The sequence below is a fragment of the Oncorhynchus mykiss genome, chromosome 1 (assembly GCF_057628025.1).
Source record: "Oncorhynchus mykiss isolate SJ-2025 chromosome 1, ASM5762802v1, whole genome shotgun sequence".
Classification (NCBI taxonomy): domain Eukaryota; kingdom Metazoa; phylum Chordata; class Actinopteri; order Salmoniformes; family Salmonidae; genus Oncorhynchus; species Oncorhynchus mykiss.
This window is the reverse complement of record NC_143022.1, coordinates 49,189,900-49,202,517: the sequence shown is the minus strand read 5'-3', so window position 1 is coordinate 49,202,517 and position 12,618 is coordinate 49,189,900. Positions and strand designations below refer to the sequence as shown.

Sequence of the window (12,618 nt, the reverse complement as noted above, 5' to 3'; positions counted from 1 at the left end):
GGCCTCCAGTATGTCTCCCCAGCCTGGTAAGCCCTGTGGCAGCTCCACGCACCAGGCTTCCAGTACGTCTCCTCAGTCCGGTGAGACCTGTCCCGGCTCCACGTAAGAAGCCTCAGTGATGATCCATGGTCCGAAGCCTCCAGTGATGATCCATGGCCCGGAGCCTCCAGTGATGATCCATGGTCCGAAGCCTCCAGTGATGATCCATGGCACAAAGCCTGTAGTGATGATCCATGGCCCGGAGCCTTCAATGATAATCCATGGCACGAAGCCTCCAAAAATCATATTTGGAAGCTTTCAAAATAACATGCCTGGTACAATATTCAAATCATAAAAGGAAAAAGGCATACTGCCACCTGCTGGACAACATCAAAATGTTTTTTTCTTGGTCCATGGCCCGGAGCCTCCAGTGATGATCCATGGCACGAAGCCTCCAGTGATAATCCATGGCCCGGAGCCTTTTGGTCCGACTCTCCTTCTGACAGCACTGTCACAGCACTGAGCACTGTCAGGGCATTTATTAACAAATTATAAAGATATGGAACAGTTGAAAATCTCACGGGTAGAGGATGCAAATGCATTTTGCCCCCCAGGATAGGGAGGAGGATCGTGAGAGAATCAACAAAATCCCCAAGAATCACTGTAACGAATTGCAGGCCTTGGTGGCGTCTTGAGGTCACCAGGTTTCAAAAAGCACCATCAGACGCCACCTCCACAGGCTCTTTGGAAGGGTTGCCAGAAGAAAGCCCAGAATGACCCCAAGACACAGATGCAAGCGCTTGGAGTTTGTCAAACGTCCTTTAAATTATGATTGGAAGAAGGTGCTCTGGTCGGATGAGACCAAAATCAAACATTTTGGTAACATACAGCATCGGCAAGTTTGGCGTCGAAACAGAGATGCATACAAGGAGAGGCACCTCATACTCATGGTGAAATATGGAGGGGGGTCAGTGATGTTTGGGGCTGTTTTAATTCCATAGGTCCAGGGGCACTAGTTAAGATTGATGGCATAATGAACTCTACCAAGTACCAGGACATTTTGGCTGACAATCTGGTTGCCTCTGCACATACTTGGCCGTATGTGGACTTTCCAACAAGACAATGACTCTGTGACAACAAAATCAATGTTCTGCCATGGCCATCTCAGTCGCCGGACCTCAATCCAATCGAGTTGAAGAGGGCAGTTGATAAGCGCAAACCCAAGAATGTGAAGGATCTTGAAAGGATCTGCATAGAGGAATGGTCCAAAATCCCTCCAAATGTGTTCCTTAACCTTGTCAAACATTACAGGAAAAGACCGTGCTGTTATCCTTGCCAGAGGTGGTTGCACTAAGTACTAAATGAGGAGTGGCGATAATTATGAAACCTTGATTTTGGTTAAATTGATTTTGTATTAAATAATTGTACGATTTTGGTAAATTCCATTGAAACATGAATAAAGTACAGTATTTCTCACATGTTGGCATTTTGAGTTTATCTCTATAATTATTTTGTTTATATTTTTTTAAGTATTGTTTGTGCATTGCCAGTCAGGGGTCCCAGGAGTTTTGGAGCCCACTGTATATGTGTGTGTGAGTTATTTACAGTGTGAAAAGTACTTAAGTAGATTAAAAACATGAGCTGGTGAACACACAGAAAAATAGTTTGTGTGGGGAAATAAACGATAAACTATCAAAATAAAGAAAGTCGCTCACTCCGTATATAAACTCCCAGTAATTTATTGGGTATTTGCCCACGTTTCTGCATCACTGTGTCTTCTGCAGGGAAAGTTTCTAAAACCATCCTATGGAAGAGATACATAGATGATGTCTTTGTGCTCTGGGAAGGAAGTCAGCAGGAACTAAATGAATTCCAAACTCTACTAAATGAGAGCTCTGAATACCTCAAATTCACCATGCAGACTGATGAGAGAAAAATAAACTACCTGGACTTGTGGATCATCAAAGAGAATGACATTACACACAGACTTATACACAAAGCCCACAGACTGCAATACCTTGCTATGTGTGAATAGTAGGCATCCCCTTCCCCTCAAGAATGGTCAACCATACAGTCAGTTATGCAGGATTAAACAAATCTGTGGCCACCAGACAGATTTTGACAGCAATGCTAAAAGAAATGACAGATCAATTCAAAATGAGAGGCTACAAGGACAAAACTCTTGATGAGGCAATGATGAAAATATCTCAAAACTGAATATTGACTTTGATCTCAGGCCCTTCTTATGAACAATTCCTTCTTTTATGAACAAGTCTTATAAATTGAAATAATCTTTCTACAGCTTATTAGTGTACACCTAATATGTTCCCCTTGTTGATGATGCTCATTATAGATTAAGGTTGAACCAAAAGTTTACATGTAACAAATATGAAATGAAATACGAAACAATTAAATATGTGAAATTGAATTAAACAATAATGTATGTGGATGCTAATATGATGTTTCTATACGATAACAATAGCCTAATATATTAAATATGCAGACGGTATTTTAACAGTTTCACTAATTCATAACTTAATCATTATGACACACTTTCTTTATTTTGATATAAAGTATTTAAGTAAAAATACTTTAAAGTACTGTATCTGTACTTTATTATTTATGTTTTTGACATATTTTACTTTTACAACAATTCTAAACAATACGATGTCCTTTTTACTCCATACATTTTCCCTGACACCCAAAAGTAGTCAATACATTTTGAATGATTAGCAGGACAGAAAATGGTCCAATTCCCACACTTATCAAGAGAACATCCCTGGTCATCCCTACTGACTCTGATCTGGTGGACTCACTAATCACTAAACACAAATTCTTTGTTTTTAAATGATGTCTGAGTGTGACTCTGGCTATCTGGTTTGCTTAATTTAAGGAATTTTAGATTCATACATTTACTTTTGATACTTAAGTATATTTAAAACCAAATGCTTTTAGACTTTTACTCAGACTTTTACTTAGTATTTTATTGGCTGACTTTCACTTTTACTTAAGTCAATTTCTACTAGGGTAACTTTACTTTTACTAAAGTATGACAATTGAGTACTTTTCCACCACTGGTAATTTACATTTCAGTCAATTCTGGCGACTAAACCACACTGTGCTTCATCAAATAGCAGAACCAAATGACCTGGTTTGAAGTTGAGATGACATGGTGCAAGTGATCAGTGCCGTTCGAGATTCTACATTGACTACAGCCATTGTGAATATCTCCACAGATCTCCACAACCTACAGTATGCATGCTATCTTGAACATGCACATTTTATATGATTAACTTTACATATGAATACATGTATAGTTATAGTAACCTCAAAATGTGGCCATGAATCTGTTACTTATGTTAAGGTTGAATAAATACTGTTACATTAGTTTGTAAGAGAGCCTTAACTTTAGGCTATTTACTGTATTACAAAAGTAATATTGAATTGTGTTTAGTTGACAAAGCAACCAAATTTCAACATTTAAAGGATATATTTACTGCTTGGATAGTTCAATCTAAGACTGGCTTAATTCCATTCTTTAACTTTCATTTTTGGTTGAGTTGGAGACCTGAAGCTAACATATAATTTATGAACTTGTTTTGTCGACAAATTAACAGGCTATTTATTGTATTTCAAAAGTGAAATTGAAATGTGTTTGGTCGACAACATCAATTTAGGCATCAGGCATGTCACTTCCCCTATTGACGGTGCTAATACCGAATGGGACCAAAATATTGTGGGTTTAGCGTTGACTCAAAACGAATGCACGACAAGAAAACACACACAACTACTACTATTAAAGTATAGAAGTTAAAATACCTGTAGCTATGTTCCTACTTGGACATAATCAAAAACATTGACGCCACAGTGATTCTCCTTCTAAGAGGATGCTATAATAAATAGATAATTGCGATTTTCAGATTTATTTGAGTACTGGGAATTTATTTGCTGTGCATATATGCTGATAAATTGAATATGAAACTAAAATTGTGAATTTTTATCAAAGGCGTCTGTGTGGCGTCAGCTGCGAACGTTCCACACAGATGTTCAATGAGCGATCGAGTTCTACTAAACTCACTAGGCCTACTCTCATTTTAATTCATTCAAAACCACGACTGTAATGAAAATAAAAGCCAATAAACGGAATAATTACTGTCAAACGATTTCTATTTCTATTCAATTGTTGAATTAGGCCTATTGTATTTAGTTTGACATTTCATGCCTATTCAAGTGGTTTTGACAAACTTTTATGATGTGGACGGCTACTATGTCATAATGTACATGATGTCATAATGAAGCATTCTTTTGTTAAAATACATTCCATAGACAGGTCATTGATGCTCTTCCTGAACTGAGGTAGGACCTAATAATCTCAAATACACTACTTTTATCTTATGACAACTTTATTTGATCAATAACTGTCAGAAAAACTGTTTTGTGATTGGTGACAAAAAAAAACGTTTTTATTTTTTAACTAGGTCTTGTGGTCTTGTGTTTCTGTTTTCAAGAATATATTGTTTAAACTGTATAGTCAAATCCTACGTGTGCAAATTTTCTGGAAATCCAAATTGAAGGTAGGCCTTAGTCTGAGAATCTTTCATTTTTATGAATTTATGAACATTTTGGAAGGAATTGGAATGTCCATTGAAAGTGGAAAAACACTAGTTTATAAAAACAACTTTGATCAAATTCTATTGTAATATATGTAATTTATTCTGTATACTTTTTCTCAAACGTGCTTTTTCTTGATGTTTGCTCCTCCACTGTGACTCTCACAGCCATGAAAGACAGAGGGAAGTCCAGGACTAGGACACAAGAGACCAGTCAGAACAGTTCTGAGAACAGCCTGACAGACATCCTCAATGTCCGGTGTGCCAGTGATATTGTCCTACAGCCAATGCCGCCAGGGAGAAAGAATAGCCGATCCCACTTCCACAACATGGATGTGACTAAAGAGAGGGCTGACATGGGAAGGCTTCCAATGGCCACTCCACCCATCAGGCTTCCAATGCTCACTGTGACCTCTCTCACTGTCCAAAGGAACAAAAACACCCTCAAGGTGCCTCGCATGCCTCGTCTGCAGCTGGAGGGACAGATGGGTAGCAAGCGTCTGGGTCCGGTCAAAACCAAAACCGGAGGGAGCACATTGACCTCCAGCCACAAGAAGGAGCCAGAGGTTAAATCCAGCAGACCACAGACACCAGGAAGCATCCCTAGGAGGCCCAATGTATGCTCCACTGCAGCCAAGGCAGTAGCTCCTTTATCTGGGACTACATGCAGCCAGTCTGAGGTCAGGATCCAGGCCAATCCTCTCCAGAGGTCTAACATCCAGGACCAAAGGCCCCGCTCTCCTCCTGCTCAGGCCAGACGGTCTCTGTCCGACGGCAGCCTCTTGCAGCCGCCATGTTCTCCTGTGGATGTCCTCCAGCCGGAGGTCCAGGCCAGCAGAAGCCTGGCTCGACCCAAGACCGGGATAGCTAGGATAACAAGACATACTGATGGCAGCACTCTGAGGTTCCCTAACCAGACCTTAGAGCTTATAAACTCCATGGGTAGGAGGGAGAGCACCAATTCATTCCCTGTGCTGCCAACCATTGCAGTGTCAGCCTCACCTGCCCAGATAGCCATCCCATTGCCTAACCCAATGGTCAGCCATGTGCCTGACCTTCTGGTGCCTACTCCATCTGCATCTCCGGTTCCTTCCAGCCGAGTGCCTGCCCCACCTGCCTCCCCAGTGCCAGCCCGGCCTGCCAACGTCAGATCACGGCGTGTGTCGAAGAGGATCCAGCTCTTACAGATCCGGTCTGCTATGCTGGACCAGCAGCTACCAGAACAAGTGGGTGACAAACAAATCATATTACCCTCTGAGCCGCTGTCCTTCAGTAGCACTGAGAGGATGTTCCTCTGTGGTCCACCTTTAGTCTGCCACCGAGCTAACGTAGGAGGAGATGATGGCTGTCACCCCCTGCCCAGACCTACGCCCAGCCACACAGGTCACACCGACCATTCCGCTTTAATTACCAGTAGGAGAGCTGTGCAAGCGGGCGAGAAGTTCCCCTCTGAAATCCTCTTGACCCCCCTGGCAGAACAACCTCCTATCAAGCAGGGGCACATGCCCGCCTCCCGTGCCAAGGCCGAGCGGGAATGGGAGAATAGCCAAAGAGGGCGCAGGAAGAGAGTGAAGCCCATTCACTGGGACGTTAACTTTAAGTCTGGGCCTTTCTTCCCAGTGTGTGTCTCTCCATCACTGCCCTCGATCTTGGAGGTGGATGAAGAGTCTCTTTCTGAAGAGATGGAGTAAAGACAGTTGTAGGGTGTCGCACACACACACACCCAAATCTTCATTTTTTATTAACTTTATTTAAATAGACAAGCTAGGTAAGAACAAATTATTATTTACAATGACGGCCTACCCCGAACAAATCCTAACCCGGACGACACCCACAGCGGCCCTTAGTCCACTGTGCCAATCGGGAGCCCTATTGAGACCTCATGGCCTCCCATGGACAAGAGAGGATCAGCCAGCATCTGCCCTGCCTGCCATCCTAGTACCTCCACTGCCCTTTCAACCCCAAACCACAAATGGCAGGTGACAGAAATGATCCAGCGCCCACCGATCCAGGCTGTTCTGCATGAGCAGCAGCAGCTACTGTCGGAAGTACTGTTGGAACAGACTTTTCCTATGAGATCCAACGGGAGCCACAAGCTGTCAAAGTACTTTCATCCCTGGGGTGTGGAGCTTCTCGAACAGTGTTCTCTTCCTGAAGATGGACTGCTTCAACCCCTTAGGAGTATCCAGAGTATCTAGTACGCTGGTGTGATGATAGAATATGTCCCTCAGTATCAACTAGAGATTAATATTAATTCACTTGTTATTCTAGTCAGGAAAATGTTAATTTATCATCACCATGTTCCAAAGAATTATATTTCTATAAAGTTTTATTGCAGTTGAAAATGATCTGTGGTGTGTGTTGTTGGTTTCTTGTGAGCTATGAAGTATACCCTTTTAGTAGAATGTTTATTTCTTCATTGGATTTGTTAATTTGTTGACCAAAGAGTAGAGGTAAGTGCTGAGCGGACTAATATAAGTGAAGTGATTCAAATTTGTATTAATCCGAAGGTGGCACATCTGACTCACACCTTAGTGTCATAATTCTTCACGTTTTCAATGTATAGCAACACTGACAAATTCTAAGGTGGAACTATTTGTACTACAGCATTGGAAATGAGGATCTATCCAAACACAGTGTTCATGAAATGCGAGAATGCTGAACAACATTTTCTGACCAATTGGCTTGTTTGTCGTAATATTTGGCCAAAGTTTTCTTCGCTTGAGTCAATAAGTCCTGTCTCAACTTGCACATGTAAAGGAAGCAGACAGCTGCAGATGAAATATAACTGCTGGGTTCTGCGGTAACCAGGTCTCTCTTGCCAAAATAACCCACTTTTGCAAGAAAGACCTGGATAGTGCCACGTAACACAACGCTTATAAAATTCTTCATTTTATACAAATAAAAATGACCCCTTTATCTGGAATATATGTAGTTTTGCCTTATGTTTGTGAAATGTGAAGGACATATGCTTAGCCTTCAAACTGTGCTTAGTTTAAATACCGTTGGTTGGACTGCGAGGCAGTGACTGTATCGTTTTTCTTTTGATCTGAAGCCTGACACTGTACGACACTTCGTGTCTCATCCTACATCATTTGAATAAAGCTTCCTCAGCATGATTTTATTCTAACATTACCCATGTTGTTTTTTCAACCCTCACAAACAAATGTTGATCCCCATGTAATGACAGGTGATATTCCACAGGGGGGCACTAAAGGTCTGTAACGAAAGGAGGTTGAACAATTTGTACCTTGAACACCATCTAAACTAACACACAGCCTCAACTATTTAAATGACAGAAAATGTCATATCTGCTCTCACACAGTACATTAATACATGATGATCCCTTGGGTTTTTCACAGTCCATCATAATAAATACTTTTTGGCAACTTATCTACTGTTGTCTAAGGTTCATTCCGAAATGCATTCTCTCCACCAAAGCCCAAAGCTTACTAGCATTATAAAGATATCACTCAAGTTAAAAAGGTGTTACCACATTTTTGTATAGATTTATATGGGGGCCAGTGCAAAGACTCACATTACACTGTAAGATCAGTCATGCATCGTACCCAGTTTCTCTCTAGAAACATGCATGAGAAAGCTATGACTAAGCAGGGAAGTATATCTGAATCAATTGTTCTAGAACTGGTTCAAGAAATTAGAGCAAGAGATAGAGCAAAGCATAGAAGGATGTTGGGTTACATATGAACACTTTCCATCATACTCTCAGGAAGGTTAGGTTAGTTAGGCTACATGTGATCGTGCGTCACCATAACTGAAACACAGCCTTCTTTCTTTCACGGTTTCACATCATGGTGCCAGTATTTGCATAAACTGTGAAACATTTGCATACAGTTTCAATTTCCCTGGCTGGCAGCGAATTTGTTAATCAGCTGTGTGCTCTCAGTTTACGCTCACTAGCAGAATATGTCTGCCTCAGCTGCTGTGCTAATCTTCTATCACAGAGAGGACTGACAACCAGAGGTGTTTCCAGAGGCCAACAACACAGAGCAGGTTAAAGAAGCTTCAAACCTAACCACACACACACATACATTTAGACCCCATCATAGCACTGAGACTGCACTTGTGAAGGTGGTAAATGACCTGATAATGGCATCAGACCGAGGCTTTGCATCTGTCCTCATGCTCCTAGACCTTAGTGCTGCTTTTGATACCATCGATCACCACATTCTTTTGGAAAGCCAAATTGGTCTACACGGACAAGTTCTGGCCTGGTTTAGATCTTATCTGTCAGAAAGATATCAGTTTGTCTCTGTGAATGGTTTGTCCTCTGACAATTCAACTGTACATTTCGGTGTTCGTCAAGGTTCCGTTTTAGGACCACTATTGTTTTCACTATATATTTTATTTTTATCTCTTGTGGATGTCATTCGAAAACATAATGTTAACTTTCACTGCTATGCGGATTACACACAGCTGTACATTTCAATAAAACATGTTGAAGCCCCAAAATTCCCCTCGCTAGAAGCCTGTGTTTCAGACATAAGGAAGCGGATGGCTGCAAACGTTCTACTTTTAAACTCGGACAAAACAGAGATGCTTGTTCTAGGTCCCAGGAAACAAAGAGATCTTCTGTTGAATCTGACAATTAATCTTAATGGTTGTACAGTCGTCTCAAATAAAACTGTGAAGGGCCTCGGCGTTACTCTGGACCCTGATCTCTCTTTTGACGAACATATCAAAACTGTTTCAAGGACAGCTTTTTTCCATCTACGTAACATTGCAAAAATCAGAAACTTTCTGTCCAAAAATGATGCAGAAAAATGAATCCATGCTTTTGTTACTTCTAGGTTAAACTACTGCAATGCTCTACTTTCCGGCTACCTGGATAAAGCACTAAATAAACTTCAGTTAGTGCTAAATACGGCTACTAGAATCCTGACTAGAACCAAAACATTTGATCATATTACTCCAGTGCTAGCCTCCCTACACTGGCTTCCTGTCAAGGCAAGGGCTGATTTCAAGGTTTTACTGCTAACCTACTAAGCATTACATGGGCTTGCTCCTACCTATCTCTCTGATTTGGTCCTGCCGTACATACATACACGTACGCTACGGTCACAAGACGCAGGCCTCCTAATTGTCCCTAGAATTTCTAAGCAAACAGCTGGAGGCAGGGCTTTCTCCTATAGAGCTCCATTTTTATGGAATGGTCTGCCTACCCATGTGAGAGACGCAGACTCGGTCTCAACCTTTAAGTCTTTACTGAAGACTCATCTCTTCAGTGGGTCATATGATTGAGTGTAGTCTGGCCCAGGAGTGTGAAGGTGAACGGAAAGGCTCCGGAGCAACAAACCGCCCTTGCTGTCTCTGCCTGGCAGGTTCCCCTCTTTCCACTGAGATTCTCTGCCTCTAACCCTATTACAGGGGCTGAGTCACTGGCTTACTGGTGCTCTTTCATGTCATCCCTAGGAGGGGTGCGTCACTTGAGTGGGTTGAGTCACTGATGTGATTTTCCTGTCTGGGTTGACGCCCCCCCCCCCCTTGGGTTATGCCGTGGCGGAGATCTTTGTGGGCTATACTTGGCCTTGTCTCAGGATGGTAAGTTGGTGGTTGAAGATATCCCTCTAGTGGTGTGGGGGCTGTACTTTGGCAAAGTGGGTGATGTTATCTCCTTCCTGTTTGGCCCTGTCCGGGGGTATCATCGGATGGGGCCACAGTGTCTCCTGACCCCTCCTGTCTCAGCCTCCATTATTTATGCTGCAGTAGTTAATGTGTCGGGGGGCTAGGGTCAGTTTGTTATATCTTGAGTACTTCTCCTGTCTTATCCGGTGTCCTGTGTGAATGTAAGTATGCTCTCTCTAATTCTCTCTTTCTTTCTCTCTCTCCGAGGACCTGAGCCCTAGGACCATGCCTCAGGACTACCTGGCATGATGACTCCTTGCTGTCCCCAGTCCACCTGGCCGTGCTGCTGCTCCAGTTTCAACTGTTCTGCCTGTGATTATTATTACTTGACCATGCTGGTCATTTATGAACATTTGAACATCTCGGCCATGTTCTGTTATAATCTCAACCCGGCACAGCCAGAAGAGGACTGGCCACCCCTCATAGCCTGGTTCATCTCTGGGTTTCTTCCTAGGTTTTGGCCTTTCTAGGGAGTTGTTCCTAGCCACCGTGCTTCTACACCTGCATTGTTTGCTGTTTGGGGTTTTAGGTTGGGTTTCTGAACAGCACTTTGAGATATCAGCTGATGTACAAAGGGCTATATAAATAAATTTGATTTGACATACACACACACAAACTGTATGCTAATGAATATTTGGATGCACTTGCAGGAACATACAGTATGAAAGAAAAACAGCAATGTCTGAATGCCGAGGTGAGAACGCACTAACAGAGTTCATACACTAATTGTGTACAGAGCTGCAAGCATGTGTCTTATTTAATCTTATTCAATGATATTACTACATGTTAAAGAGGACGAGTGTCTTATTTCATCTTATTCAATGATGTTACTACATGTTAAAGAGCATGAGTGTCTTATTTCATCTTATTCAATGATATTACTACATGTTAAATAGCATGAGAGTGTGGAGACCAATGCCAGGTTGGATGTGTGAATAGAAGAAAATAGAATAGAATAAGGCAAACAAGCCACCCACTGGGCACACCACGTCATTTCAATGTGGATAATTTGTTAATATTTGGTTGAGATGTTGATCATTGAGATTACAACCTATATTCACCCACTCAAAAAGACATCCAAAGGATGGTTGAATTTCCAATGTGTTATCACTATGCTTTCAACCATCTAAAAGCAGAACCAAATTCCAATGGAAAAACAATGTCTGGTTTTTGGTTCAGTTGTCACCCAAATGTCTATCACTGTGCTTTCAACCATTTAAAAACACAGCACAGTTCAAATGGGAATTCAATGTCAGGTATTTTTTTATATATATACAGCAGTACAGCAGGTCAGCCACCAGCGGGAGGGAGACTCGTCGAGGCCTGGTGACAGACGGAGTATGCGAGGCAATGGCTCCATCTACTGGACGTGCCAGGTCTCGACAGGCTCTCCGCCCAGGACTAATTGGGGCTGACTGGGGAGTTTGTGAGTAATCAAGGGCTGATTGCTTACCAGCTGTACAAGCCCCATAAAGCTGCCAGAAGGGCAGCACACAAGGGAGGACTGGGGGAAGTAAGGTCACTCCCGTGTAGTTGGAGACGGTGCCCAAGCTAAGATGAGGGAGTTTGTGTGTGGGACAGGATACAGCAAGACCCGGCGCCCAGAAGACGGTATCCCGGCGAGGCTCTCATGGGGGAGACCTATCCTTTTCTTTTTTAAATTTTTTAATAAACACCATATCGGATTACGGAGGCCCGAAGGAAGGCCGTGAAACAGGAAGTGGAGCCTATGCTGAGGATGGGGGTCGTTGAACAGTCCCACAGTGCATGGTGCAGCCCCATCGTGTTGGTGCCCAAACCGGACGGTAGCCTCCGCTTCTGTACTGATTTCCGGGGGGTGAAGGAGCTCATCGACCGATTGGTAAAGGCCCGGTATATCAGCACCCTTGACCTGACCAAAGGATATTGGCAGGTACCGTTGGCATCCTCCTCCCGGGAGAAGACGCCGTTGTCGACACCAGACGGGTTGTACCAGTACCGGGTGCTCCCGTTCGGTCTCCACAGATCCCCGCCCACCTTCCAGAGGCTGATGAACAAGGTACTTCGACCCCACCAGCAGTACGCAGTGGCCAATTTAGATGACATCATCATCCACAGCCAAGGTTGGGAAGAGCACTTGACCGCCTCCAGGCGGTATTGGACGCGCTCAGACAAGCCGGGTTGACCGCAAACCCCAAGAAGTGCAAACTAGGTTTCGAGGAAGTGGAGTACCTGGGGTATTTGATCGCACTGGGGAATGTCAAGCCCCAGAAGAGGAAAGTTCACGCGGTGCCCATTCAACACACCAAGACAGTTCAAGTCCTTCCTGGGACTGGCAGGACACTATAGGCGATTTATCCCCAACTTTGCGGCTATAGCTTCCCCCCTCACCGATCTAACCAGG

General features: G+C 43.1%; 1 protein-coding gene across 1 annotated transcript; it reads left to right on the top strand.

Moving 5' to 3' along the window:
- Window positions 1-2,951: 2,951 nt before the first annotated feature.
- On the top strand, window positions 2,952-6,934 carry LOC149985550 (uncharacterized). Its single transcript, XM_090182112.1, has one exon. It carries the CDS (start codon window positions 4,760-4,762, stop codon window positions 6,278-6,280), a length of 1,521 nt encoding a protein of 506 aa, XP_090038238.1. The 5' UTR covers window positions 2,952-4,759; the 3' UTR covers window positions 6,281-6,934.
- Window positions 6,935-12,618: the final 5,684 nt, after the last annotated feature.

Excerpts from the sequence above, each read along its gene's own strand:
- LOC149985550 (XM_090182112.1), top strand. The coding sequence starts at position 4,760 with ATGAAAGACAGAGGGAAGTCCAGGACTAGGACACAAGAGACCAGTCAG.